Genomic DNA, 25083 nt, shown 5'->3' on the forward strand with positions numbered 1-25083 from the left:
GGCCTAGATCTCCACCGGCCCAATGACTGCCAATTCTGCCGCCACGATGCCCGTGCAGAACTAAGTTGGCGAAACCATTAACCGTAGTCTCGGCGGTGAATAATCATAACCCCGTACGCCGGACTTGGAACCCCGCGATCTATGGGATAAAATCAAAAAAAGTCGCCGAGTCGGTGAGATCGATGGCGAATGGCGGATTGCATCAGATCCTCATGCTTACTCACAACAACCAATGTGCGGGCCAGCTTCGTGATAAGGGGACGATAGAAATGGATATTCCGCTATCTCCGTGGAAAATCTCTGTCGGATGACTGATGGTACTCGGCGCCACTTCGGCAGGACCCGCCATGATTCAACTTGATTCATGCCGGGTTCCACAATAGCTCGTTGCGTCGGTTCGTGGGTGGCCTGGTCCAATGCCGTTGCTCACCATTAATCATGCATCTTTTTTCTTGGGATCTGACAAATCCATCGGACTTAATAACTATTGCCTGAAAATCGAGATGCCGTTCGGGTTATTTAGTTAACGGTTCCCGATCCAACTCCGTTGTCCTACTCTTTCGACCCTCTCCACTCTCTTTTCGTTTTCTCTTTAGAAGGCCCGTTGGCCTGGGCGCTGTTGTCCATACTCTTTCATCTAGCCCAATTCACTCTCTCTATCGTCATTGGATCAGAGTAGAGCTTCCCCTGCTTGCGCCGGCGACATGGATGCCGATCATCGCGCCATGGAGGCACCGTCTGAGCAGCACACGCCTCAGGAAGTGCATTCCGAAACAGTTCATCAGGAAACACCCCATGACGTCCTCCATCACCAGGAGACTCGCCATGACGAAACCCAGTACGAAACGGAAGCGCCGGTAGAGCCCATCGTCACCACCTCTACCGAGAGCTTGTCCGGAGACAGTGTTGAAGGCCGCTGGGGAGAGCGGGAGGCCGGTGAGCCCGTCTCCCGCAGCGGCGCCATGGAGGAACTCGAAGAGATGCGGCGCGAATTGACACAGTTGAGCTTGCACCGCACCAAGTCAACTACGGCGCGAAGCGTTCGTCGCTTTAAGTCCCGTGCCAGTCAGCGTCATGATGAAGAAAAAGCGATCCAAGAGGCCGCATCCGATGCCGAAGATGACGGGAGTTTCGATCTGGGGGAGTTCCTGGTCGGCGGCCACCTGGAGCGGCGCACCACCGCCGGCGAGCCGGCCAAACGGATTGGCGTCGTCTTCAAGAACCTCACCGTCCAGGGCGTGGAAACGGGTGCCTCGTTTGTGCGGACGTTGCCACATGCCGTCATTGGCACATTTGGTCCGGATCTGTACAAGCTTGTCTGTCGATTCGTTCCGGCACTACACTTTGGCAAGAAGCCGCCTGTCCGAGATTTGATTTCCGATTTCAATGGCGCCGTGCGCGAGGGAGAGATGATGCTGGTGCTGGGCCGCCCCGGTGCCGGATGTACCACTTTCCTCAAGGCAATTGCCAACGACCGCGGCGCATTTGCGGCCGTCAACGGCGATGTCAATTACGGCAGTCTCTCAGCAGAAGAGCAACACCGTCATTTCCGCGGCGAAGTCAACTATAACCCGGAAGATGACCAGCACTTCCCGTCGCTCACCGTGTGGCAGACTCTCAAGTTTTCACTCATCAACAAGACCCGCAAACACGACCATGCCAGTATCCCCATCATCATTGATGCACTGCTGAAGATTTTCGGTATCAGCCACACCAAGAACACCCTGGTGGGCAACGAATACGTTCGTGGTGTGTCTGGTGGCGAGCGAAAGCGAGTCAGCATTGCCGAGACACTGGCCACCAAGTCCAGCGTCGTCTGCTGGGACAACTCCACGCGTGGTCTGGACGCCAGCACTGCCTTGGACTACGCCAAGTCTCTGCGCATCATGACCGACGTCAGCAAGCGGACCACCTTTGTCACTCTCTACCAGGCCGGTGAGAGCATCTACGAGCTTATGGACAAGGTCATGGTCATCGATCAAGGCCGCATGCTGTACCAGGGCCCAGCATATGAAGCACGTCAGTACTTCTTCGACCTGGGATTCGATTGCTCCGAGCAAACGACCACGGCCGATTTCTTGACTTCACTCTGTGACCCCAATGCACGCCAGTTCCAGCCCGGCCGGGAAGCATCCACCCCCAAGTCCGCCAAGGAGCTCGAGGAGGTATTCAAAACCAGTGACATGTACAAGCACATCTTGGACGACGTCACCAGCTACGAGAAACGTCTCCAGGACACCGAGCAGGAGGATACGCGTCAGTTCCAGAAGGTGGTCGCCCAGTCCAAGAGCAAGACTGTCTCCAAAAAGTCCCCGTACACCGTTTCCTTCGTACGCCAGGTAATGGCCTGTGTGCAGCGCGAGTTCTGGCTGCTCTGGGGTGACAGGACCTCTCTCTACACGAAGTACTTTATCATCGTCTCCAACGGCCTCATTGTCTCGTCCCTGTTCTACGGTGAATCTATGGATACTAGCGGAGCCTTCGCGCGTGGCGGTGCTCTCTTCTTCTCGATCCTGTTCCTTGGTTGGCTTCAGTTGACCGAATTGATGCCCGCTGTCACTGGCCGAGGCATCGTCGCCCGGCACAAGAGCTACGCTTTCTACCGGCCATCTGCTGTCTCGATCGCCCGCGTAGTCGTGGACTTCCCAGCTATCTTCTGTATGGTTGTACCTTTCACCATCATTGTCTACTTCATGGCAGGTCTGGATGTGACCGCTTCAAAGTTCTTCATCTACTTCCTGTTCGTCTACACCACCACGTTCTGTGTCACCTCGTTATACCGGATGTTCGCGGCTCTCTCGCCGACAATCGACGACGCAGTCCGCTTTGCGGGAATCGCCCTGAACCTGCTGATTCTGTACGTCGGCTATGTCATCCCGAAGCAGACCCTGATCCACAGTTCCATTTGGTTTGGATGGCTGTTCTATGTCAACCCGATCTCGTACAGTTACGAGTCTGTCTTGACGAATGAGTTCTCCGGTCGCCTGATGCAATGTAACCCATCACAATTGGTTCCCCAGGGCCCTGGTGTGGACCCGCGATACCAAGGCTGCTCTCTTACCGGATCGCAACTGGGCCACACATCGGTCTCTGGCGACCAGTATCTGATGACCAACTTTGAGTTCACGCGCAGCCACCTGTGGCGGAACTTTGGTGTTGTCATTGCGTTTACTGTGCTCTACATTCTGGTAACCGTCATCGCTGCTGAAACGCTCTCGTTTGTTGGCGGCGGCGGTGGCGCACTTGTTTTCAAGAAGTCCAACCGCACCAAGAAGGTCGCCGGCCCGGCCAAGTCGAATGATGAAGAGCAGGCGTCCAAGGTGGATGATGATGCAGCCCTGTCTCGCGGCGAGCTGCCGTCTTCCGCTGACAACGATGCCACCTTCAACCGGCTGTCCTCGAGTGACCGCTGCTTCACCTGGTCGAACGTCGAGTACACAGTTCCCTACGGTAATGGCACCCGGAAACTCCTGAATGAAGTGAACGGATACGCCAAGCCGGGTGTTATGATTGCTCTGATGGGTGCATCGGGTGCCGGTAAGACGACGCTGCTCAACACACTGGCTCAGCGCCAGAAGATGGGCGTGGTCTCCGGCGACATGCTCGTTGATGGCCATCCTCTGGGAGCCGACTTCCAGCGTGGCACAGGCTTCTGCGAGCAGATGGATCTGCACGACAATACTTCGACTATCCGTGAGGCCTTTGAATTCTCGGCTATCCTCCGCCAGGATCGAAGCGTCCCGCGCCACGAGAAGATCGAGTATGTCGACCGCATTATTGATCTTTTGGAGCTTGAGGATATTCAGGATGCCATTATTGGCTCTCTCAACGTGGAGCAGAAGAAACGGGTTACTATCGGCGTCGAACTGGCTGCAAAGCCAAGTCTTCTCCTGTTTTTGGACGAGCCCACCTCCGGACTTGACAGCCAGGCTGCGTTCTCGATTGTTCGCTTCCTGAAAAAGTTATCGCAGGCTGGCCAGGCTATCGTTTGCACGATTCACCAGCCGTCCGGCGTGCTGATCTCGCAGTTCGACATGATTCTGGCGCTCAACCCCGGTGGCAACACGTTCTATTTCGGTCCTGTAGGCAAGGACGGCTCGGACGTGAGGAATTACTTTGCACACCGCGGTTTCGTCTGCCCCCCATCCAAGAACGTTGCTGAATTCATCCTGGAAACAGCAGCCAAGGCGACACACCGCGATGGCAAGCAGGTCGACTGGAACGATGAGTGGCGGCAATCGGACGAGAACAAGCGAGTGTTGGCCGAGATCGAGCGCATTAAGACGGAGCGCAGCAAGATTCCCCAGGCAGAGAGCGGCGAGTCGACTTACGAATTTGCCGCTCCCACTTCGGTGCAAATCTTCGAGCTGACCCGGCGTCTTTTCCTGCAATACTGGCGCGATCCATCATACTACTACGGCAAGCTATTCGTCAGCGTGATTATTGGTATCTTCAACGGATTCACCTTCTGGATGCTGCCAAATACCGTGGCTAGCATGCAGGACCGCATGTTCTCAGCGTTCCTGATCATTCTCATCCCGCCCATCGTCCTGAACTCGGTCGTGCCCAAGTTTTACATCAACCGCGCCCTCTGGGAAGCGCGCGAGTATCCCTCGCGCATCTACGGCTGGGTGGCCTTCTGCACAGCCAGTGTCGTCTGCGAAATTCCCGCCGCCATCGTATCAGGCCTGGTCTACTGGGTGCTCTGGTACTACCCCGTGGGACTGCCCACGGACTCCAGCACGGCCGGCTACGTCTTCCTCATGTCGATGCTATTCTTCCTCTTCCAAGCCTCCTGGGGCCAGTGGATCTGCGCCTTCGCGCCCTCCTTCACCGTCATCTCCAACGTGCTGCCCTTCTTCTTCGTCATGGTCAACCTGTTCAACGGTATCGTCCGCCCTTACGCCGAATACCCAGTCTTCTGGAAATACTGGATGTACTACGTCAACCCGGTGACCTGGTGGCTGCGCGGCGTTCTCTCTGCCGTGCTGCCCGCCGTCCAGGTCCAATGCGCCCCGCAGGAATCAACCCACTTCACCCCGCCCCCAGGCCAAACCTGCGAGCAGTACGCTGGTAATTTCGTGCATGAAATCGCCAAGGCTGGCTACCTGACCGAAAGCGATGGGGTTTGCCAATACTGCCCTTATAAGAACGGCGCCGAGTATATGGCCCAGCTGAACGTCCATGTCAATGATAAGTGGCGCTGCTTCGGCATCTTCCTGGCGTTCGTCATCATCAACTGGCTCCTTGTCTATTTCTTCATCTACACTGTCCGTGTCCGTCGCTGGAGCTTTGGCTTCGGGTATGTCTTTGCTGCGGCTGGTGCTCTCGTCAGTGCTATTAAGAAGCCGTTCTCACGCAAGTCGAGCGATGCTCAAAAGTGATTCTTTTCCCTTCTCCTTCGCTCGGTTTTACTAGTTTCCTACGCACGACATATTATGCATTGCAGGGGTCTGTGTTCTTGGCGTCTGTTGAGAAAGTTCATACTAGATTTTATGTCATAAAAGAGCGTTTCACAGAAATTTAATACAGTTCATGAATCAATTATACGTCATAGATAATCCTGACCTTCAATTATAATTAGTTAGGCGGCCCTTTTTAACCAAGGTGCACCAATCCTATATCATGTAACTGCTGAAGCAAGCAGAACAAGCAAAAAGGTACAGGAATTCTCTGTACAGGTAAGGCATTACCATCTTCATGGCGAAAATTACACCAAGATCAAAAGCGCCCCCAGCATACTCATCCCTCCGAGTACTCCTCCCATTACCAATGTCGACTGGAAAGGGAACGAAACGTGGGCAGCCGACGAGGATTCAATCGCAGACGAAATGACAGCCATTACGGTGGGCCATTCATTGAGCACGGTGGTAGCTTCCACTGCGGATGTTGTATCAGCAGGAGCACTCACGCTAGCGTGACGTGAGGAATAAACTTACTGATAAACGGTTCGCACATCTCCCACAGGCCTTTCTCTTTGTCGAAAACTGCGATTTCCTGGCTCTTACTTAGACTCCCACATGAGCTCTTCGTGCACGCGGACCCTGTCGTCTGACCGCTCAAAGAATCCTGCGGCTTCGTACGCCCAATGGCTTTACAGATGCACCTTAGATCCTGAGTGGCGGAGCTGCTGTAGGAATCTGCGCCACAGGAGCTCCCATATTCTTGGTCGAAGTACTGTTTTTGGCAGGGCTGGTAACATTTTAGGAGTGTTTGCACCCAGGCTTCATAGGACTTGGGGGCGTTAGGGTTAGGTGTGGCGATAGCGCTTGCAGAAGAAGACGTAGAAAATCCCCCGTAAGAGTATTGGGCGACGACACTCGTGGCGGCGAGGCTGAGGACAGCCAGACGGAGAAAGGCGTACATGGTGTATATAGAGAGAAGATGTGAACTGTTCGAGGCTTCTTTTCTAGCAGTCGGACTGCGCCCATATTTATCTTATGACTCGGGGCGCCAAAACGGATCAAGCTATCTTGCCAAGTCCATTCCGCCCTTGTGTTTGCGGGACTACGCGTCTATCTTTAGATCAAATTGCATGCGCCGTAAAAAGCCGGTGCTCAGGGCGCGCCGAACCACAGAGCCGCTAACGTTTAGTGGTGTTATGGCAAGTTTTAGGGCGATTTAAGTGTATATCTTACACTAAATGCGGGCTCGGGTAACAATTAGTCTCAGTTCTCGCCCCCAAGTCGAACCCTTTTGCAGGGGTCGCGTGTTGTTGGGTACAGCCAGCTTCTTGGCATGGCCCCTTTTTGATGCATGGTCAGGAACAGCGGCAAACGGAATTAGTAACTAAAACAACAGGACCCTGATGAGAACAGTTCCAAACCCCTTGTGAACCAAGTCAAACGTTGGAGATTCTGGATATTGTCGACTGCGATCAATGGGACACGGCGGACGCGGCGAATAAGGGTCCTCGATTGTCCAATGGAAGAATAGTATTAAACGCAGTTTATTTTTAACCACTGTGGGCGGGAACCCTAGCGCCATCTACGGACGATAATAGAGATCGGCGGTTTGCCGGGACTGTGCATTTTTTTTGGACGCGGATGTCCATACCAGCCTGGGTCGACCGGCTGCCACTTGGGCAAGATAGATTTAGTTAACGAGTGATTGCTATAGAAAGGATATCCGCTGGCTTGAGCAAAAGGGTCGTACAATAATACATAGCAGGTCTTCAGCCAGCGGTGTCGCCGAAAGCGTTAGGTAGTAGTGCGAACAAAATGATAGCCCGGAATCCCATCAGTACCACCGCTGCACCCCATGATAGTCCTCTAGATAGCGCGCAGACTGAAGGCTGCGGTGGCAGCTGTTCTGCTCACGTTGAGTCTTTTAGATCCAATAGCGAAGTGGTCGGCATTCATGCACCACTTGTGCCTACAGAGATGCAGGACGGTCATAAGATCATCTCCCCGGGGCTTCGACTGTGAGACCGTTCTCAGCAGGTCCGGGTTGAGCTGGGGAAAGGGAGTGGTGTAGGCACGGTGAGCTCAGCGATGATGTAGTAGATGCACACTTTGCTGGACGCTCCTTGGAGTCGACTCGTTCGAGGCGCGTTATTGTTCGACCCACCCTCTGTTAGCTTCACCTGGGTGTTGACTGTCCCACCGGCCTGCCGGAAGAGTAGGTGGCGGTCTACAAGATGGCGGGTAAAGGGGGCCAGTGACTGGTTTTTTCGAGTCGCTGCTGGCCGAAGCCGAAGTACCCGGGTTCTTCAGGCCATGGCAGAACTTCGCGATATCCTGAGGCCGAACTCGCATCACTAGGAGCCGATCCTCCAACTGGAGGGGTGTGGCTGCCACCGACATCACTGACGGCTTGATAGTGGACGTGAAGCGGATGGTGACGAGGTGAGGGAACAATAATCAAGGTTGCAGACTCCAGCAGTCTGGTCAATCAGGCGAGACACAGCTATCTCCTCGACTGTGTGCACGTCTGGCAAGAGGGCATTGCCATGGATGTCCAACGTCTTGATCTTCCGGAGCGCGTCTGTACGGATATTAGCAACAAGTCAAGGAATATCGTGGAGAAAATTACTTCTCGCACGAACTGTGTTCTGTGCCGGAGTCTCAAAGTCGTGGTCAGAGACATCCTACTCTTGCGAGCTATCATCCGCTGCTGCCGATGATCATTGCTCGCGCAGGGCTTGTGTTTGGCCCCAGGAGCGACGTTGTGAGCGAAGCCGGCTCTCAAAATCTGGGACCACAGCACGCAGACAATACAGGGGTTGCAAACGCGCATCAGGATCGGAACATGCGACGTATAACTAATACCAAGCCCAGGATCCATTTTCTTGTTTGGGGTGTTGATAGATCGAGTGTAGTATATATATTGGACAGGTGTGGTGCTTTAATTCACAGTTGACGCCATGAACTATGGGAGAGGGTTTGCGTAGTTGGAGTGGAGGGAGTTGGAGAAGGAGAAGGAAAGGTAGTAGGAGAAGAGAGAAGGGAGGGAGGTGCCTTGTTTATATAGCAAGAAAGACACGGCAAAGAAAGACAGAGAACAAACAATTTTGGAATTTCTAACATCAGTAATGCCTATTGATCTTGTCCATATCAAAGGGTATATTATTCACTACATAGCTCAGGGGTAGCACAAACAAAAAAGAAAAAGAGAGAGAAAGAGAAAGACCTCACGGCATATTCGCTACATGCATCACGAGTCATGAAAGATGGTTGGGTGATGAAGGTGAATTACACTCAAAACAGAAGATAAGAGAAAGAGAAAAGAAAAGAAACCAAACCCCCTAGACCGGAGAGTCCATATCATATCACCTATATAACATCAAGTCCAGTCCAGACTGGTTTTGGTACGCCGAACACCTTCCAACCCGATTCACCATCGTCCTAGTCCAAGGAGAAGAGAAAAAACCGTAATAGAAAAGAGAAAGAAAAAGACTAGTCCGCTAAAGAGATCTAGACATAACACAAGAATCAGAGAATGCAAGAGGGGATATAAGCCACCAGAAAATAAAAACGCCCACAGTTGTCGTTTCGGTATTATGGGTGGTCGTAGGGCATCAAGAAGTTCGACCAACCCCAATACCGGCTAATAAAAAAAAAAAAGAAAAATCAAATAATTCGTATGAACAGGGGAGGAACCGTGAACGGCAAATGAGGGATGCGGCAAGGACATCCTGTCGTATCGTACACATTTTCAGTAATCACCGCGAGGACGTATTCACTGCGTTGGCGTCGGCCGGCGCTGTGGTTGAAATATTCGAGGTCGATGCAAGTTGGGCGCGCAGAGACGCCACTTCGGCCCGCAAACCTTTCACTTCATCGTTCATGGACCGCACATATGACCAGAGCTTGTCCACTTGGGTGGCATCTGCCTCGGGTGCTATCAAGCCGAGAGAGCTGGAGTGGCTGTGCGTCGAGGTGCGTTTTGTCGCGGCCTGCAGACCAAATCGAGAATCGGGCGAGCTCATGCCCGGTGGTGGGGGGAGCTGGGGTGCTCCCGGTTGAGGAGGGGGTAGCCCTAATCCCGAAGGAACCTGGTTGGGCTGGCCTGACCGTCCAAATGACGGCTGCGGGTGTGGCAATGGCCCTGCCATACTCGGAGAGTGTGCGCGATGGCCTTGTGCGCCAATCTCATGTTGGGATGATAACGCGTTCGGAGACAGTGGTTTGGAGTTGTCGCTGGTCGAACTTGATGGGAAAATTGAGGCCCCCGAATGGTGCCCGGCCGGGGGGAATGTCATATTATTGGCAGTTTGAGAAGTAGGCGACGTCGATGAACCGGATCCGCCATGGTTGTTGGAGGGAGGGAGGAGGCCGCCAGCGCCAAGACGACTAGCCGCGATAGGTGGATAGGTGCTGCGCTGGGGAGCGTGAAGTGAATCGGACCGAGGCAGCGGCTGCGCATCGTGTTCCCGAATGCTCGGCATGTTGAGTCGTCTCTCGTCTTCCTCGTCCATGCGCTCCGGTTCAGCATACACCAGCCCGTCCATCGAATCGTCCGGACCACCATCTCCGTACTCGTCATCGGGGCCAAAGCTCCCCATGCTCGCCCGTCGGCCAGCACATCCGCCCTGGCCCTTGTTATGCCGTGCAAGCGCATCACCGCGCGCAAAGCGACGCCCGCATTTGGGGCAAATGTGTGGTCGCTCACCAGTGTGGAGTTTGGTGTGTCGTTTCAGGTCGTGTAACCTGCGGAAGCGAGACTGGCAGGTCTGGCAAACAAAAGGTTTCTCTTGACTGTGTGTAAGAAGATGACTCTTCAGGTTATGTTGGCGAGTGAATTCTGTAGAGCAGTAAGGACATCGATGTCTCTTCGCCCCCGGGGACCGCGGGCTGCCCCTGTTGTAGCCGGAGTTCGGCAGGCTTAACCCGCGTCGCGGATCGTTGATGCCACCTGTGGGCATGGGATATGAAAACGATTTATTACTGTCTTGGTCGATCGCCGAGGGGTTTCGCGGACGATCCCCATCCTGAGAGCCCGAATCCTCGATGGGGCCGGGGCTGGCAATGGTGGAGGCGTGCATAAGAGAGTCTTGATGGTGGTCTGTTGAGCCGTAGGGGTCGGATGGCTCGGTGTTGGTTCTGGAGTCTACCTGCATCTGTTCCGGTGACGTATGGGCCGGGGGCCCTGGCGACTTTTCACTTGCACCCAACGCTTCCCGAGCCACTTGCGAGCTGTTGCGTTCAGCCTCTCGGTCCTGTTCCGCCGGTCGATCTGCGGCTGAACCGGCCATCTGGGGCTGATCTCCGGGCCGTGAGACGTGCAACCCGGCGCTCGCGATCGAACTCAGGTTGTCAGGTTTGGATTGTTTGAGGAAGGAAATGGAGTCGGGACTGGCGATGACGGAGGGAGCGGATAGCGGATTGGACACGGCGACGGACTCGGAGGTGGATTGCATCAATGCCGCCATGGAGGCAGAAAAGTTTAGGCCAGCCTCGTGGGGAGGATGAACCAAGGCGACGGCTAGTTCCGAGGGCATGTTAGACACACGTGGGGATCAGATTGGGCAAATGTAGACAAGGAAGGACTCGACCGACTTCATCCAGGGAAGAAGAGCAGGGGGTGTGTTTTTGTAGCAGGATAGAAGAGAGGAGGGAGAGAATCGTCGAGCGATTGTCGTCCCGTCCAGTTCAGGGCGTGTGGGGCGGCGCGTTCTCAACTCACCTGGAACCGAGTGTGGCGCAAGCTGACGGAGGACGGTTTCAGCTTCTGCCTGTCAGACTAAGCGATCCACCAGGAATGCCTCGGAGGCTGGTGGAGGTGGAGGGGGGGAAAGAGGCTTAGGCCTCGCGTTTAAACTAGAAGAGAACGGAAGAGCGATGACGGGAGGGGGAGTATTGAAGGTTGAAACCGGGAATGGAAAGTGAGGAACACGGGCGGACAGGGGAGGAGTAATCCTAGCAGGTAGCAAAGGCGACCAGTGCAGAAGGATAATTGGCGCAGTCCGGACGCGAGGAGAACAAAGAGAGAGAAAGATAATTGGGAGGCTGGAACGAGAGGAAGAGAGAGAGACAAGAGCGAGGTCCAGAAACCGGGCAGGGGCGTATGGTACGAGTGTATGGGGACGAACACGTCGAGGCTCTGGGAACCGGGACTCGCTGTGTAGATATACTTGTGGTCCCCTACATCTTTGTATGTGGAGACATGTACCAGTACCTGGATAAGATTGAGGCTGTGTCGGGACTAACGCAAAGGGGTTGGCTTCGTAATCAGATGACCGTACCACCGCGAGTGTCAACACTAGATCGGACACGAGGGACCGAGTACAGAGAGCATGAGAGTCATGCTAAGAGGGTCTCGGATACCAATGATTCTTGTTTTGTTCTGTTTTCTGTTTCATTATTTTGCCGAGCTTGGTCTTGCCACCACCATTCCGCCACAATGGCGACGCCAGTGATGTCACGCCACACAACTGAGCTGAAGCGCGCGCGGCGGATCGCCACGATCGGGACGGCAGATCTGCTGGCGGAACCAGCCCTGTCTTGGTCGGCACGAACAGGTCCAAGGGTGCCCACCACTGGAGCGCCAGGAATAGATGGGCCGAGTTTCAGGTAGCGCCAGGGCGGGCTCATTTAAGTCGGTGGAGTGCCGGAGACCCTCCGCCAAGGATATTTATTTCCAGTAGCTGGTCCTGCACTTTTAGGGCAAGTGGTTTGGACGGTGGATGTCAAGAATTGGTAATTTGTCGTGGTTGGTTCTCCGTCCAGCAGAAAAGAATAGTATTTCCTATAGTTAGTGACACGAGTAGAGACGTAACTAACAATTCTTCGGACATGGGACGCCCTTCTCCCCATGCCCTAATTCTAGATTACATACTATACGGGAACAAGTTGTTCCTCCTCCATCCCCGTTCCCCCCAGGCCTAGCCCTAGTGTCACCACTTGGCAGTCCATCCGGGGATATTCTTATCATCACCTAATCCTCTCTGCGACATCCCAGCGGTTCTGCAGTCCGTGTGGTTGGCCAGTCGATCGGCGGATTAGCGCCGGTTGAGGTGACGGACGTGCATCCTCACAGCGAACCGTCGGCCAGGACTGGCTCCTCCACTGTGACAAGCTTGCCCTATCACCCAGTCACCGGCATCTCCCCCAGGGTTACTTCCAATCAGCGTGCCTGCCGATGCTGCACCGTGTTTCCCTCGCGGGCGCTTACTTTGGCACGAGTGACGGGCATCCCAGCGGTTGCACATTCCCCCGCCTACAAAATGGCTACTATTCAAGGGCGGCCCACGCCGTCTCCTGTCGAGTCTCGTCTCCTCATCTCTCTCGTTCTACTCTCTGCTCTGTTCTCTCTGGCATCATTCCTCGTGGACGCAGGCTTCGTACACGGGAACTTTTGAGGTTACCTGCCTGAAGAACGCTGATCTGGTTCAGCCAGTGTCACTTTTTTTTTCTCTCTTTTTTCTCAGCTGTCGAGAGCCGGTTCTCTTGACCTAATTTTTTTCTATTCCATACTTCTCCTTGTTTCGATGTCAGATTCCAGTCGGAACAGCTCTCCCCAGACGTATAAACCCGTCGTCCCTATCGATCTCAACCTTGGTTCCTATCACAGCGCAATGGGTCAGCCTCCGCAACCCACTGTCGAAGAAGCTCACAGCTCTTCAGAGTCCCTGAAGAGCCCGCGGTCGGCTCGCTTTGCCGAAGCCACCGCCGTTCATTCTCCCGTGGATGAGCAGTCCAGACGCTCTCCCTTCGCCGACCCTCAACCCCAAGGTAATGTGGGAGACGTCGGGTTCGGCTACGTGGCTGCCAGTGACCCTGCCCAGCATGCGACCGACTCGCGGCCTCCAGCCTCGCCGCTGAAGAGCGCGCTGAGAGTACCCGGGACAGCTCGCACTTTGGACATAAGGAGCCCAACCTTCCGTGAGGAGTACATGCTGGAGAAGCAGGAGAAGGTCACGGAGAAGGCGAATGAGAAAGATCTGGTAAGGATACGCTTTCCAAGACAAACACCCTTCCCTCTTTCTGACAAGTCTTCTGCAGAAAATCAAACTCCGTGTACGGATCGCCAAGATCTTCCTGCGCTTCGTCAACTTCGGCTGCAGTCTCATCGTGCTGTCCCTGCTGGCAGTCACGCTGTCCATCTTCAACACAACCAAGACGATAGAAGCGAGAAACAGTCTCCCCGCCTGGGCCGAGGGCACGAACCCCTGGGCACAGTACATGCTCCTGGGCATGTCATGTATATCGCTCTTTGCTTGTATCATTGTATTCTGGGGCTACTACAAGGGCGGACACCGACGCGCCCAGAAGACAGCCGTCTACTACACGACCTTCACCATCTGCTTCTTCGTCTTCAGTCTGGTCATGTGGATTGTCGGCGCCGCGGTCTACGCTCACTCCAAGACGTCAACCAACGGCCAGGATATGTGGTCATGGTCCTGTGCGCACAACAACCGCGAGCAGGACTTCTCCAACGTCGTCAACTACGCTTTGCTTTGCCGTCTGCAGGACTGGGGTCTCATGTGCGCCATCATTGAAATTGTCATCGAAGTTCTGGTCATCTTGATCTACGCCGTCGTCGCCTACCGCGTGTGGAGCAAACGCAAGCTCATGAAGACCATGGACCAGCGCGACCGAGCCCGCTCGGATCTGTATCTCGCTCAGCTGCGTCTGCAGTCCGCCCCCAATACACCGGGCTTCCCAGGCTTCGCGCCGTACCCGCCCAAGTCCCCATTTATCTACTCCGCGCAACTGGATCCCTACTCCGTCGCCGAGAAGGGCGAGTACCACCACCCATCGACCCAGTACGCTTCGCCCCGCTCGCCGACCCGCCCAGCACCGACCTTCCAGCTGCAGGCCCCGCCGATCAAGATCCAAGGAGCGACGCCCCAGATGGGACAGGGGGAGTTCGCGCCGCCGAACGCATCTCGAACGCCGTCTCCGCCGTCTTCCCAGCACTCTTCCCAGCACTCCGGTCCTGTCTCGCAGCCTCCTGTTTCTCATCACTCAGCTGCTGCCGCCGGTGAGCCGAGCTACGGTTCTGTGCCCATCCCAGGCGCTTATAGTTAGTCCCGCGGGGCCGGCACATCACTCATGAGATACTACGCACTCTCTTTTTCTCCTTGAATTACACAGAAAAGGAAAAGCAGAGAGAAAAAGAAAACCTTGAAAACCTTGCAAAAAAAAAGAACAAAAATCAGAAAAAGAAACGGAGGGCCAAGGACGTTGGTTTTCCTACAAACCACTTTCGAGAAAACTTACACATCCTCTCCACTTGCAGCCTTTGTTTTTTTCTCGCTCCCTTTAATTTATTGTATGTTGGGTGCGCAGGGAGTTTGGGTGATTACATTATGGATAGTCTACAGATACCTATTTCCTATTGGGGACCTATTTTTGTGTGTGGTTCCAAGCACATTGTTATTTATAAGTTACTTCATTCGATGCTTCCATGCCATCGCGGTCCATCTCATATTGAGCTGATCGTATAAAGATTTAATTCTAATAGATAGCCAGTAGCAACTACGCCAGAAATATTGTCCGAAGCGAATTCTTGCATTTAACCGAAACAGGATAGATTAGGAAAGAAACGACAGCGCCACTTTGCACATAAGAAGAAAAATAAGAGCCACCAACTCCGCGAGGAATGAGCCCATCATTCCTCCCCGACCCCATCATTCATATCTAATATGTGTTGATTGTGTAAGGAAGAATAGCCCGGCGGGATCGACCCGAACTGAACTGTACAGAATGAAACAAAATCTTACATGCCACCCTCTTCCAAGACAGCGTGGATGTCTTTCGAAACAAAGATTTCTTCAAGACTGCCAACATCCATGCCGACCTTGGAGAGCTCGTTTTGTAAAACTAGTCCCTGTTCGTTGGCGAGGTGGAGAAGGCAGATGAACCCGAACGAGGTACTGATGTCCCGCAGGGTCTCGGTGGGATAGACCTTCTTGAGCGAGTTCATAATATGGGTGAAGCGTAACCGGCTGTCGTCCTTGACATCGACGGGCTTTTCTGGGCTCTCAGGTTGAGGAGTGGGCGGAACTTCTGCCTCGCTGCTTTCCGCTTCAGGGGGCACTTCGTTGGACACGGAACCCGGTTGGGAAGCAGAGCTGAAGTCTGTTGCTGCGATCAACTGCTCGCCCATACCCCTCCACATCTCGGTCTTGAGTCGTCGCACGTCTACCTTCTTGGCCACACGCGCGTAGTTCACGTAGTCTGGACGTGCACGTCGACCACCCTGGGTCACGAGTTGGGAGCCATATCCACCCGCACCGGCTCCAGGCCGGCCGGGCGTGGCACCCACCATGTTCAGCAGCGCGGTAAGTCCAGAAGTGTTGGTGCTTTCACCAGCTGACGTGGTTGGACGTCCATCAGTCGGAGGAGAAAGCATCTCACGGGCATCTGCAAACGGCATGTTATCATCGTCATCGTCGAGATCCATGCCGTTCGGGAACGCGAGACCGTCATCGTCAGCAAAGAAGTTGGCATCGTAGGCACCAGGGGCGCCATCTTCGCCAGCGGCGTCGTTTTCTTGTTTGTGGTTTGCCCAGAATGCCTCGTCCATCTCGCCGCTGCCGGATGTCTGGTCTTGTCGCCGATTGGTCGTCCGCTTGCCGATGAGTTTCCTTGAGCCCATCCGCGCCTTGGGCTTCAGGAAGAGGCGGAGGAGCTGGCGGGAGTTGAAATGTTTGTCATCGGGAAGAAGATTACGGCCTTTGGTCTTCCACTGGGTCTTTGGTAATGAGACGGCGGAGTTGGAGCTGGCGGGGGTATAGATCAACTCGGCCAGAGCGGGATCCAGAGGCGCCTCGAAGTTGATCTCGAAAGGCTCCTTCTCCTTCTTTGGCTTGGGTGCCGCACTCTTGTCTGTCGCCGCTGCGTGTTCTTTGATTCGTCGAATCTTCCAGTGTTCTGGGCCTGCCCAGTTCTTTTGAAGTGCATTATCGAAATAACTCAGGATGTTCTCGTGCTCCCGGCTATCCGGTTGATGCGATAGGGAGATGGCGTATGCATCTTCGTTGTCAAGCTCGCCGTCCTCGTCATCGTTTTCGCCATCATGATCAAGTCGGTGAACTTTGAGCATTGGTTCCAATGCGGCTTCGCGAGCCCAGGCCTCACCGCCGTCGCCGAAGCCGGTGTCACCACTGAGGTCAAAACCACCCAAAGTGGCATCGTCGTCGTCAAAACCAACGGCGTTGTCATCATCAAGCATGATACCGGACGGGTCTTCGCCGCCATGTTCTTCTTCGCCGTTCTTATCCTGCCTCCACTCCTCAGGTGCTTTGAGGAGAGCAATATCCAATGATCCACTGGGATCACCAAGGTCGAAGTTCTTGAGCGACGGGCAGATGTCTTGTTCCCCCAGACGATCCAGATCGGGGAAGAACTGGCTCGCCAAGGAGCCAAGGTCGATTTCCGTATCATCTTCAAAGGTATCGGTTGTGGTCTGAGGAGCTGGCGTCTCGGACTCTGCAGAGTCCTGTGGTTCACCGTCGGCCGTCTTGGCACTGTCATCCACGGCATCATCGCTGCTGTCAAAAACGATCTTCCCTTGCCCATCGATCGCCAGGTGGTTCAAAAGCAAACCCTTGGCACCTCCTTCGTCAAAATCCGCAGACGCCTTCTTGAAGAGCGGGTCCACCGCGAACTCCAGCTCAAACTTCTTGAGTTGCAATGTTGCAAATGACGGGGCAAGTGTGGCCTCATGGGATCGTGTCTAAGAAAGCGTTGGGGTTAGTAAAGTTGTAATAGCCAGCCTGACACATATACTATACCTTCTTGCGCGACTTGCGAGGCGCTCCATCCTCGCCTTCTTCATCATCTTCGCCATCTTCCCCCTCTCCATCGGCTTCGCGCCCTCTCTTATCGCGACTGTCAGCCAACCCACTCAGGAGCTTTCCGGTCTCGGTTGCCACACTGTCGACTCGGCTGGTGTAGATCTTGACACATCCATCAAGCGTGCAACTGGCCTTCTGGAAATTCACGCCGTCGCCCTCCTTGAGCAGCGACATGTCATGAAAGTAATCGATGAGGGCGAAGTTCCAGGAGTTGTTCGCGTTGATCTTGTTGTCGGTCGCCATCTTCATCCACTCCTCGAAATTGGCCAGGATAGGCACGCGCTTCGCCGGGGTCGAGGCCCTACCGCCCGCATCGCTATCGCGCTTACGATGTCCAGAGCCTCGCGGGGTGGTGGAGGGGCTATCGCTTCCTTCGCGGTTGTAAGAGGTGTATCGACGGGCCGGCATAGGCGTCTTGACTGCGGCTTTGATCTGGTTCATTTGACGGTCGTGGAGTGCCTGTCGGGCCTCCTTGCGAGCGGCTTTCTCTCCCATATCATCATTGAGCGGGATCCTAGATCAGAGTCAGTTGGGGTTGTTGCTGGATGATGGGCGTCAGACGTACTTGACGGGCGTGTTGCGATGGGCGTCCTCCCTACCACCGGAGCGGCGGTGGACTTTATTGGCGACACGCGGCATGGTTGCGGTTGCCCCCAGTAGGGGATGAGGGGGAGGGATGTTGGAGTTGTGGCAGGTGCGAGTCCCACGATGATGGTCTTTGTCGTGGCAGGCGTAGTCAGGGCGAGGGGCGTGCCAAAACAAAAGACGTCAACAAAACATACGGCGACCCGGAGCGACCCGGAGCGCAGTCACGTGGCCCGCGTTTCGGCAGAGGGCTAGACTGGCCATCGTGGCTATGCCAGGCAACACACACCGCCACACTACCTATCTAAGCTCGGGACTCAAAACTGGGATAAAGACCGGTTTTGAGATCTGCGTCCATGTCGTGTCGCCGGCAAGATAACATCGCGCGTGCACTGACCCACCCCGCCCACGAGCCACATCTCCGTCTAGGCTGACATCACCGCGCTCACCGCATCCAAGCTTTTCATGGTCACTTTCATGGATACTGTCTGAACCCTTCCGCGATATATATTATTAGCGTTTTAGCCTCGTGCTCCAACAGTGTGACCGTGGTCCTCCTAGCAATCGTTTCCCCTCGTCCACGATGCCGCCGCCACGATGGCCATGAATTACCTACCGTCTTTCCTGCGGCCTGCCGCCCGCAGGGGCCCTCGATACTCTGTACGGCCGTTCTGTGCGACTCTGCTCGTCTTTACCGTCCTAGCGACGGTCAGCTGGCTGTTGAGTGAACGTGGACATCCCTCGGTTCAGATCGCTTACTCCGCACAGCGGCGGACACCAGTGGCCGGATCCCTGTTCAAGCGGGAGGAGGAATCAGAGGTACCATAACCCCCCTTTGTCTCTGAGCAGATTACGAGTATCACATAGGCCCACCCCGGCTAACTTCCGTGTTACTTCAATGTAGTGTCGTCTGGTTCGAACCGTCAAGGACCAATGTGCTTTTGTCCGTTCCAACTGCCCGGATCATGAGGACGGCTTGTTTTCCTATCTCCAGCTATACTACTGTTCCTTGGCCGATACGAAACCGCTAGCGTTTATAATCCTGATTCTCTGGTTGTCCATTCTGTTCACTACCATTGGGATTGCGGCCAGCGACTTTCTATGTATCGACCTGAGCACGCTGGCCAGCATTCTGGGCATGAGCGAGAGTTTGACGGGAGTTACGTTCCTGGCCTTTGGAAATGGCAGTCCCGACGTCTTCTCCACGTTCGCCGCCATGCGGTCGAACAGCGGGAGCCTGGCAATTGGTGAATTGATTGGCGCCGCCAGTTTTATCTCGTCTGTCGTGGCTGGCTCCATGGCTTTGATTCGTCCCTTCAAGGTCGCACGGAGGAGTTTTGTTCGAGATGTCGGGTTTTTTGTCATCGCTGTCAGTTTCACCATGATACTACTCGCCGATGGGAAGCTTCATGTGTGGGAATCAGCGGCCATGGTAGGTCTGTACGCTTTCTACGTCGTGATGGTCGTGACCTGGCACTGGTACCTGGTTCGGAAACGACGGAGATATGAAAGGGACGTTGCCGCACGAACACATTTTCACATCCCGGCAAATCAAGAACTAGAGATTGAGGAGGCCATAGAGGACGATGACCCCGGCGTGGCGACAGAATCACGGAGTCTCCTTCATGGAGCGTCAACCGAGGACTTCGACCTTCTTGAATATGCAGAAGGCATTCCCAATTGGAAGGAAGAAGATGACGAAGATGACGAAACTCGCAACCGATTCTTAGCAGAGATCCGGGACAACATGCATGTCTACCGACCGTCCGGACCTTCGCGCCGGAACACTGTGAACCCCATCCGACCGAGTTTGGTCGGTGCATTGGAGTTTCAGTCAGTGCTTCAATCGCTCAAGAAGTCGAAGAATATCTATCACAATCCGGCTGTCAGTATTAGCAGCTACTCCGATGACGACGAAACATCATCTCAACCTTTTGATACCCGGTCTATTGCATCGCATCCTCGCGCCAGCAGACCGTCTGCCCCGGACCGTTTGTCGCCTCTCAGTGCTGCCGGTTCTTCTCGAGCTCGGGCTGTATCCGCCAACGCTGCGGACGAGCTTAAACTGGATACCAGTTTGCTAGATCGTCGATCGGAACACACGCCTCGCCTTACTGTGAGGAGACCATCCAACGAACACACTCGGGATCAAGAAATCCCGCGACCACCGCAGCCCCCTCGGATTGATACGGATGTGTTGTTGACGGCTTCTCCATCGTCCTTTGAACCATCACCGGGCCCTAGCCCCTTGGCTTCCCAAACGCCCGAATTGCTCGCTCCTCCAAATACTTTGAATAGTTTCCATTCACCAAACTATGACAACTCAACGGGCCATGGCCACTCCCCGCTGCCAGTATCTCCCCGAGGCAGTGGCAACCGTGAGACGTTCTCGGATAGCCCCTCTACCCCATTTCCTACTTACACCGACATACCCTCTTCTCCTTCCGCACGCGCACCCAGCATCCGCCTACCAAACCCAGCGGTCAGCCCAGCTGAGCGGCTACAATTTCACGACAGCCTTGATGGCTCTGTTCATGAGCATGGTTACATCCGCAAATCTTTGAGCAAGCTCTGGCCCGACTCAGTCCTCCCGTCTCCCCAGCAGCTTGGCTGCACACTTTTCCCCACTCTGGCTGGTTGGAAGTCCAAGAACATATGGGAGTGGATGCTGGGCTTGGTAGCAGCACCAAGCGTGCTTCTCCTCACCCTCACCGTCCCGGTAGTTGAGCCCGAGGCCCCTGAATCTGCCGAGCCGGATCCAATTCCATCTGTTGTCATTGAGCAGGTCTCCGATGGAGACAACCCAGCCCCAAGGGTGAGACTGCCTGCCGACAGTCCTATCATCCACTCTCTGGACCGTGACTCTGCGTCCGGGCTACCGCCTTCACACCCTCATCGCAAGTCTTCGCAGCAGGAGTCCCGTCCCCGTCCACGCTGGGACTCGGAGCTTCCAGCTGCGCCGCCAGCGTGTGAACCTCCGGTTGGGGTACCAGCTAAGGATTATAATCGCTGGCTCGTCATTATCCAACTTTTTACGGGTCCCTTCTTCGTCGTACTGATCGGCTGGACCACCGCGGACGAGACACGCAACCCGCACAATCTCCTCCTCCCTTCACTCATCGCCCTCCTTTTCTCCTTCGTGTGTCTCACAGTGCTCATCATCGGCACCCGCCGGCCCTGGCATCACCGCCACATCAGCGAGCCTCAGGTCCTTCCGCCTCGTAAACTCCCGACGGCATGGCGGCCCTTCCTCTCGCTCCTCGGCTTTCTGGTCGCCATATCCTGGATCGCCACAATTGCTACGGAGGTCGTTGCTCTCCTCAAGACCCTGGGGGTCATCCTCAACATCTCCGATTCGCTTTTAGGCCTGACTATCTTTGCCGTCGGTAATTCACTGGGCGACCTCGTCGCTGACATCACCGTTGCCCGTCTCGGATACCCGGTCATGGCCTTGAGCGCCTGTTTTGGAGGCCCAATGCTAAACATCCTGCTCGGCATCGGCCTGGGCGGTCTCTATATGACCCTGAACGGAGGAAAGAAGCATCAAAAATCTAGCGCGATGGGGCATATCTCTCCTGCCAAAGTGACGTACGAGATTGCCATATCGAAAGTCTTGGTTATCAGTGGTGCGACGCTCCTTGTCGTCCTGGTGGGACTTCTCATCGTCGTACCTATGAACAACTGGCGCATGGACCGCAAGATTGGATGGGGACTGATTGTGGTTTGGTGTGTGAGCACCTTTGGCAATGTGATTGCCGAGGTCGTCACATAGTTAGTATATTGTATTTGCCTTGGGCCATTTTTTGCATTTTGCATTTTGCATTTGCACTTATTTTGCATTCGGGATAATGCACATCCCCGTGTCCATTTATTTACATACCTTACATATGAAGCGGACGTCATCAGAAATATATAAATGGAGAAGGCGGTCTTTGATTCATAAATTCGATAGCTAGTCATGCGGATATATATGTCAGTATTATTTTCGTAATAGAAGCTTCAGACCTTCCGCTCCTGTAAGACGAAACGAGTAACAACATTATGTGGATTCAGAATGAGTGACCCGGATCAACTGTCCGTCCGAATCCGCTATCTATATGAGCCGCTCAGTTGTAACACGCTCCTTCCCTACACAAGTTCTTCAACAGCGCACTCCCTCCTCTTCTCTTCTTTCCTTATCTCACTTCTGTCCCCTTGCCATCGCCATGTCTACTCTTTCCTTAATTCCCTCGAACGTCTCATCGAGGACTGTGGTCTCCGCAGATCGGTTCGAAATACAGCCACAGTTTGAGGAGGCTATTCATAATAATCTTCGCGAGGCCAAGGGCTTTCATGAGCTCGTGATTACCAACGTGCCGCCAGGGTGGGAAGATTTCCTCTGGGAAGTCGAGGAGGATCTCCCTACTATTCGAAAAACCTATAACCCAGAGAGCCGTTGTTTACGACTCAAAATCATGCCAACTTACATCCACAACTGCATTTTCGAATGGATTTCAACCTCAATTTCCAGAGCCAGCGGGACAGGCTTCCTGAATGCAGCAGAGATAGGCCTTATCCTTCCACAACCAGACACAAGTGAGTTCAACTGACGACTTTGATCGTACCCTTACTAATAATAAGTCTAAAGCACTGTCATTCACAAATGGTCTATATCGCAGTTTCCGAAAGGAGCCAGATGCTCTTCTCCACACCCCATCGCAGCCCTTTCCAAATCTTGTCGCAGAGGTTGGATGGAGCGAGTCGTATAATGACCAACTTGATGACATGAATCGGTTGCTCATTGGTAGTAACGGGGCGATCAAAATCGGCATTCTTGTGAAGTGGACGAAGCATGCAAATAATTCAGTCAGTGGAGTCCTCGAACTTCACAGGAATGACCGACAAGGGACCCCAAGATGCACACAGACTGAGATTATTTTCCCCATGCCTGCTGGCGACCCGCCTCAGCCACTTGACATTCGACGTTGCGACCTCTACCCCGTCCAGTCTCCTCGCAATCCAAACGAGAATTTTCCTCTGGTGATTAGCCGCTTACGCTATCACTCTCGGATCAGTCTTGCGAAGGAGGGGTACGAGCCTGCCTAGCCGCTAGGTTTGTCTCTATATCATTCTGGCTTTGTTGCATTCTGGCTTCGATTGCGGGAGACTGGACAGGGTACACGTCGTAACGTCGAATGTCAAGTGGCTGAGACGGGTCACTAGTAGGCATGGGGAAAATAATCTCAGTCTGTGTGTGTCTTGGGATCCCTTGTCGGTCATTTCTGTAAAGTTCGAGGCTGAATTATTTGCATATGTATCGTTAACTCTGGTGTAAGGGTAGCTATCATCAACGACACTGATTATGATATACATGGAGCAAGCACGTACCCACGCTGAGTACATGGACAAGAAGGAAAGTAAAACAAGGATGAGAAAAGGAATGCACCTCGTCCATATGTACAGCTGATCCTGTCCATGCGGAACCAATGTCATACTCATAGTCATCTGCGTGGGGATGTCGGGAATCAAAAAAGTCGAAGAAGAAGAGGGCCAAGATCAAGATGTCGTCTCTTCCTACAACTTCCGAGGAAGTGAAATAGAGAGAGCCCTATGCTACGAGATTGGAGACACCATTCCTATAGGTCCATTTTGATAAATATAAGTTCCAGGGCCCATACTGAGAATCCATGTTCTTCTTTGAATACTGCATAATGGTGTGGACCGAGAACGCACGGGATGCAATCTTGGACGATGTGGCTTTTGACGCGCGTCACCAGAGAAAGTGGCCGGGGTCTCATTTTATAGAAAAATTGACTGAGCTCCAACCTGAGGAGGACACAATTTTCGGGGGTCACCCGACGATAGAGGCGATCATGAACGCCCTGGCAGAGATTCTGTTACTGTTAAACTCGAAATCGGATCCCCGTCGGAAACACTCGCGCTTTCTCTACCGGAGCGCCACTCAAACCGCGCGAATCTCATTTGGGCTAGGCAAAGTCCCGCTATATTCTCCCGATGTACTTTTTTATAGATCACTGTCATTACGGGAATCATACGAACTGCGTAGAATACATCAGCCCCTGCAATGTTGTCGGGTATGAGGAAACCCGTACGAACTATTACTGAGGGAACCAATTGACATGATTTATTGATTAATTACCAACCTGCCTGAGAATGCTGTTGGGAGCGTCCCCTCGACTAGTAGCAATCCGTTTTCAATACGGATTCGGCGGACGCTGAGCCCGTCTCCTCGGGTCCAGAGACAAATCTCACCTGACGAGCATTGGCCGCCTGCAAAGAGTGTCGGCGTCGCCGGGTCCAGCACGTAGAAAACCACCCTAATCCATATTTCGACACGTTAATAATAGCTTCTTAAGCCCTACTTGCCTTTTATTTTTAGAATGACTGCGTGGCAGCAGGTACTGTCTATTAAGTAATAGTAGAAGTTCAGACACCCGTTTCTTCGCCGGCCCCCTATCACCATCGACTTCCATCATCTAACATCAATCAAGCTCCTAACCAGCAAAAATGGCAACTTGTGTGGAAGAACATCTAAATCATAGAATGGCAGCCCAAAAAGGCCTTGCTACTCCAGAAATCTTGGAGATGATCCTGATCCAGGTGGATATAAGCACGCTTCTCACGTCTGCTCAGCGAGTTTGCCGCAGCTGGTTCGACGTGATCAGCAAGTCGCCGTTGATTCAAAAGGGACTTTTCTTCACTCCAGTCAATGACTCCGAGTGGGTAATAGGAGAAAAGAGACTCAACCCGCTATTAATTGAGGCTTTTCCTTCTATCTTTCCTACCGAGGACAGACCGTATAGCGGCTGCCTCGATGTTTGTGACTTACCTATGACTCAAGATGCCTTGACTATGGCTCGATTCATACGAAAGGATGCAAGCTGGCGTAAGATGCTAGTCCAACAGCCTCCACTCTTAGATATTGGACTTTTCCAAGTTTCTAGCTCTAGGGGCGGCGATAGGGCTGAAAGTTCCATTGTCATGGTCAGTTTCTAATTCAAACTAGAGTCTGAACACAAAGTCTCAAGTGGCTAATACATAGAATATAGGAAGATCGGAAGATTCAAGAGTCTTCCGGGCACCATGGACTTCGAATGGAAAGGCTCTTCGAAGTCTTGCTCTTAACTCGCTGGGCACGCGCCCAGGTGTATTGGTCGACTGAAGAACCGATCGTGGTTCACAGCAGTCACCAGGAGATCAACGATGAGTTCTGTCGGAATCTAAGCAAGCTGGGTTTAGTCCTCTATACA

At 53.7% G+C, this 25083-nt stretch overlaps 6 protein-coding genes across 6 annotated transcripts; 4 read left to right on the forward strand and 2 right to left on the reverse strand.

Moving 5' to 3' along the window:
- Positions 1 to 704: 704 nt before the first annotated feature.
- PFLUO_LOCUS2838 (ATP-binding cassette transporter snq2) lies at positions 705 to 5384 on the forward strand (the record flags this gene model as incomplete). The annotated part of the gene is made up of 1 exon (XM_073780019.1): positions 705 to 5384. One exon carries the CDS (start codon positions 705 to 707, stop codon positions 5382 to 5384), a length of 4680 nt encoding a protein of 1559 aa, XP_073636916.1.
- A 3779-nt stretch (positions 5385 to 9163) lies between these two features.
- Positions 9164 to 10942, reverse strand: PFLUO_LOCUS2839 (uncharacterized protein; the record flags this gene model as incomplete). The annotated part of the gene is made up of 1 exon (XM_073780020.1): positions 9164 to 10942. One exon carries the CDS (start codon positions 10940 to 10942, stop codon positions 9164 to 9166), a length of 1779 nt encoding a protein of 592 aa, XP_073636917.1.
- Positions 10943 to 13018: 2076 nt separating this feature from the next.
- PFLUO_LOCUS2840 (uncharacterized protein) lies at positions 13019 to 14474 on the forward strand (the record flags this gene model as incomplete). Its single annotated transcript, XM_073780021.1, has 2 exons — positions 13019 to 13387; positions 13446 to 14474. 2 exons carry the CDS (start codon positions 13019 to 13021, stop codon positions 14472 to 14474), a joined length of 1398 nt encoding a protein of 465 aa, XP_073636918.1.
- Positions 14475 to 15165: 691 nt separating this feature from the next.
- Positions 15166 to 17887, reverse strand: PFLUO_LOCUS2841 (uncharacterized protein; the record flags this gene model as incomplete). Its single annotated transcript, XM_073780023.1, has 3 exons — positions 15166 to 17127; positions 17186 to 17762; positions 17814 to 17887. 3 exons carry the CDS (start codon positions 17885 to 17887, stop codon positions 15166 to 15168), a joined length of 2613 nt encoding a protein of 870 aa, XP_073636919.1.
- A 543-nt stretch (positions 17888 to 18430) lies between these two features.
- On the forward strand, positions 18431 to 21605 carry PFLUO_LOCUS2842 (uncharacterized protein; the record flags this gene model as incomplete). The annotated part of the gene is made up of 2 exons (XM_073780024.1): positions 18431 to 18652; positions 18738 to 21605. 2 exons carry the CDS (start codon positions 18431 to 18433, stop codon positions 21603 to 21605), a joined length of 3090 nt encoding a protein of 1029 aa, XP_073636920.1.
- A 433-nt stretch (positions 21606 to 22038) lies between these two features.
- PFLUO_LOCUS2843 (uncharacterized protein) lies at positions 22039 to 22918 on the forward strand (the record flags this gene model as incomplete). The annotated part of the gene is made up of 2 exons (XM_073780025.1): positions 22039 to 22408; positions 22461 to 22918. 2 exons carry the CDS (start codon positions 22039 to 22041, stop codon positions 22916 to 22918), a joined length of 828 nt encoding a protein of 275 aa, XP_073636921.1.
- Between the last annotated feature and the right edge of the window lie 2165 nt (positions 22919 to 25083).

Source organism: Penicillium psychrofluorescens, assembly GCF_964197705.1.
Source record: "Penicillium psychrofluorescens genome assembly, chromosome: 2".
Classification (NCBI taxonomy): Eukaryota; Fungi; Ascomycota; class Eurotiomycetes; order Eurotiales; family Aspergillaceae; genus Penicillium; species Penicillium psychrofluorescens.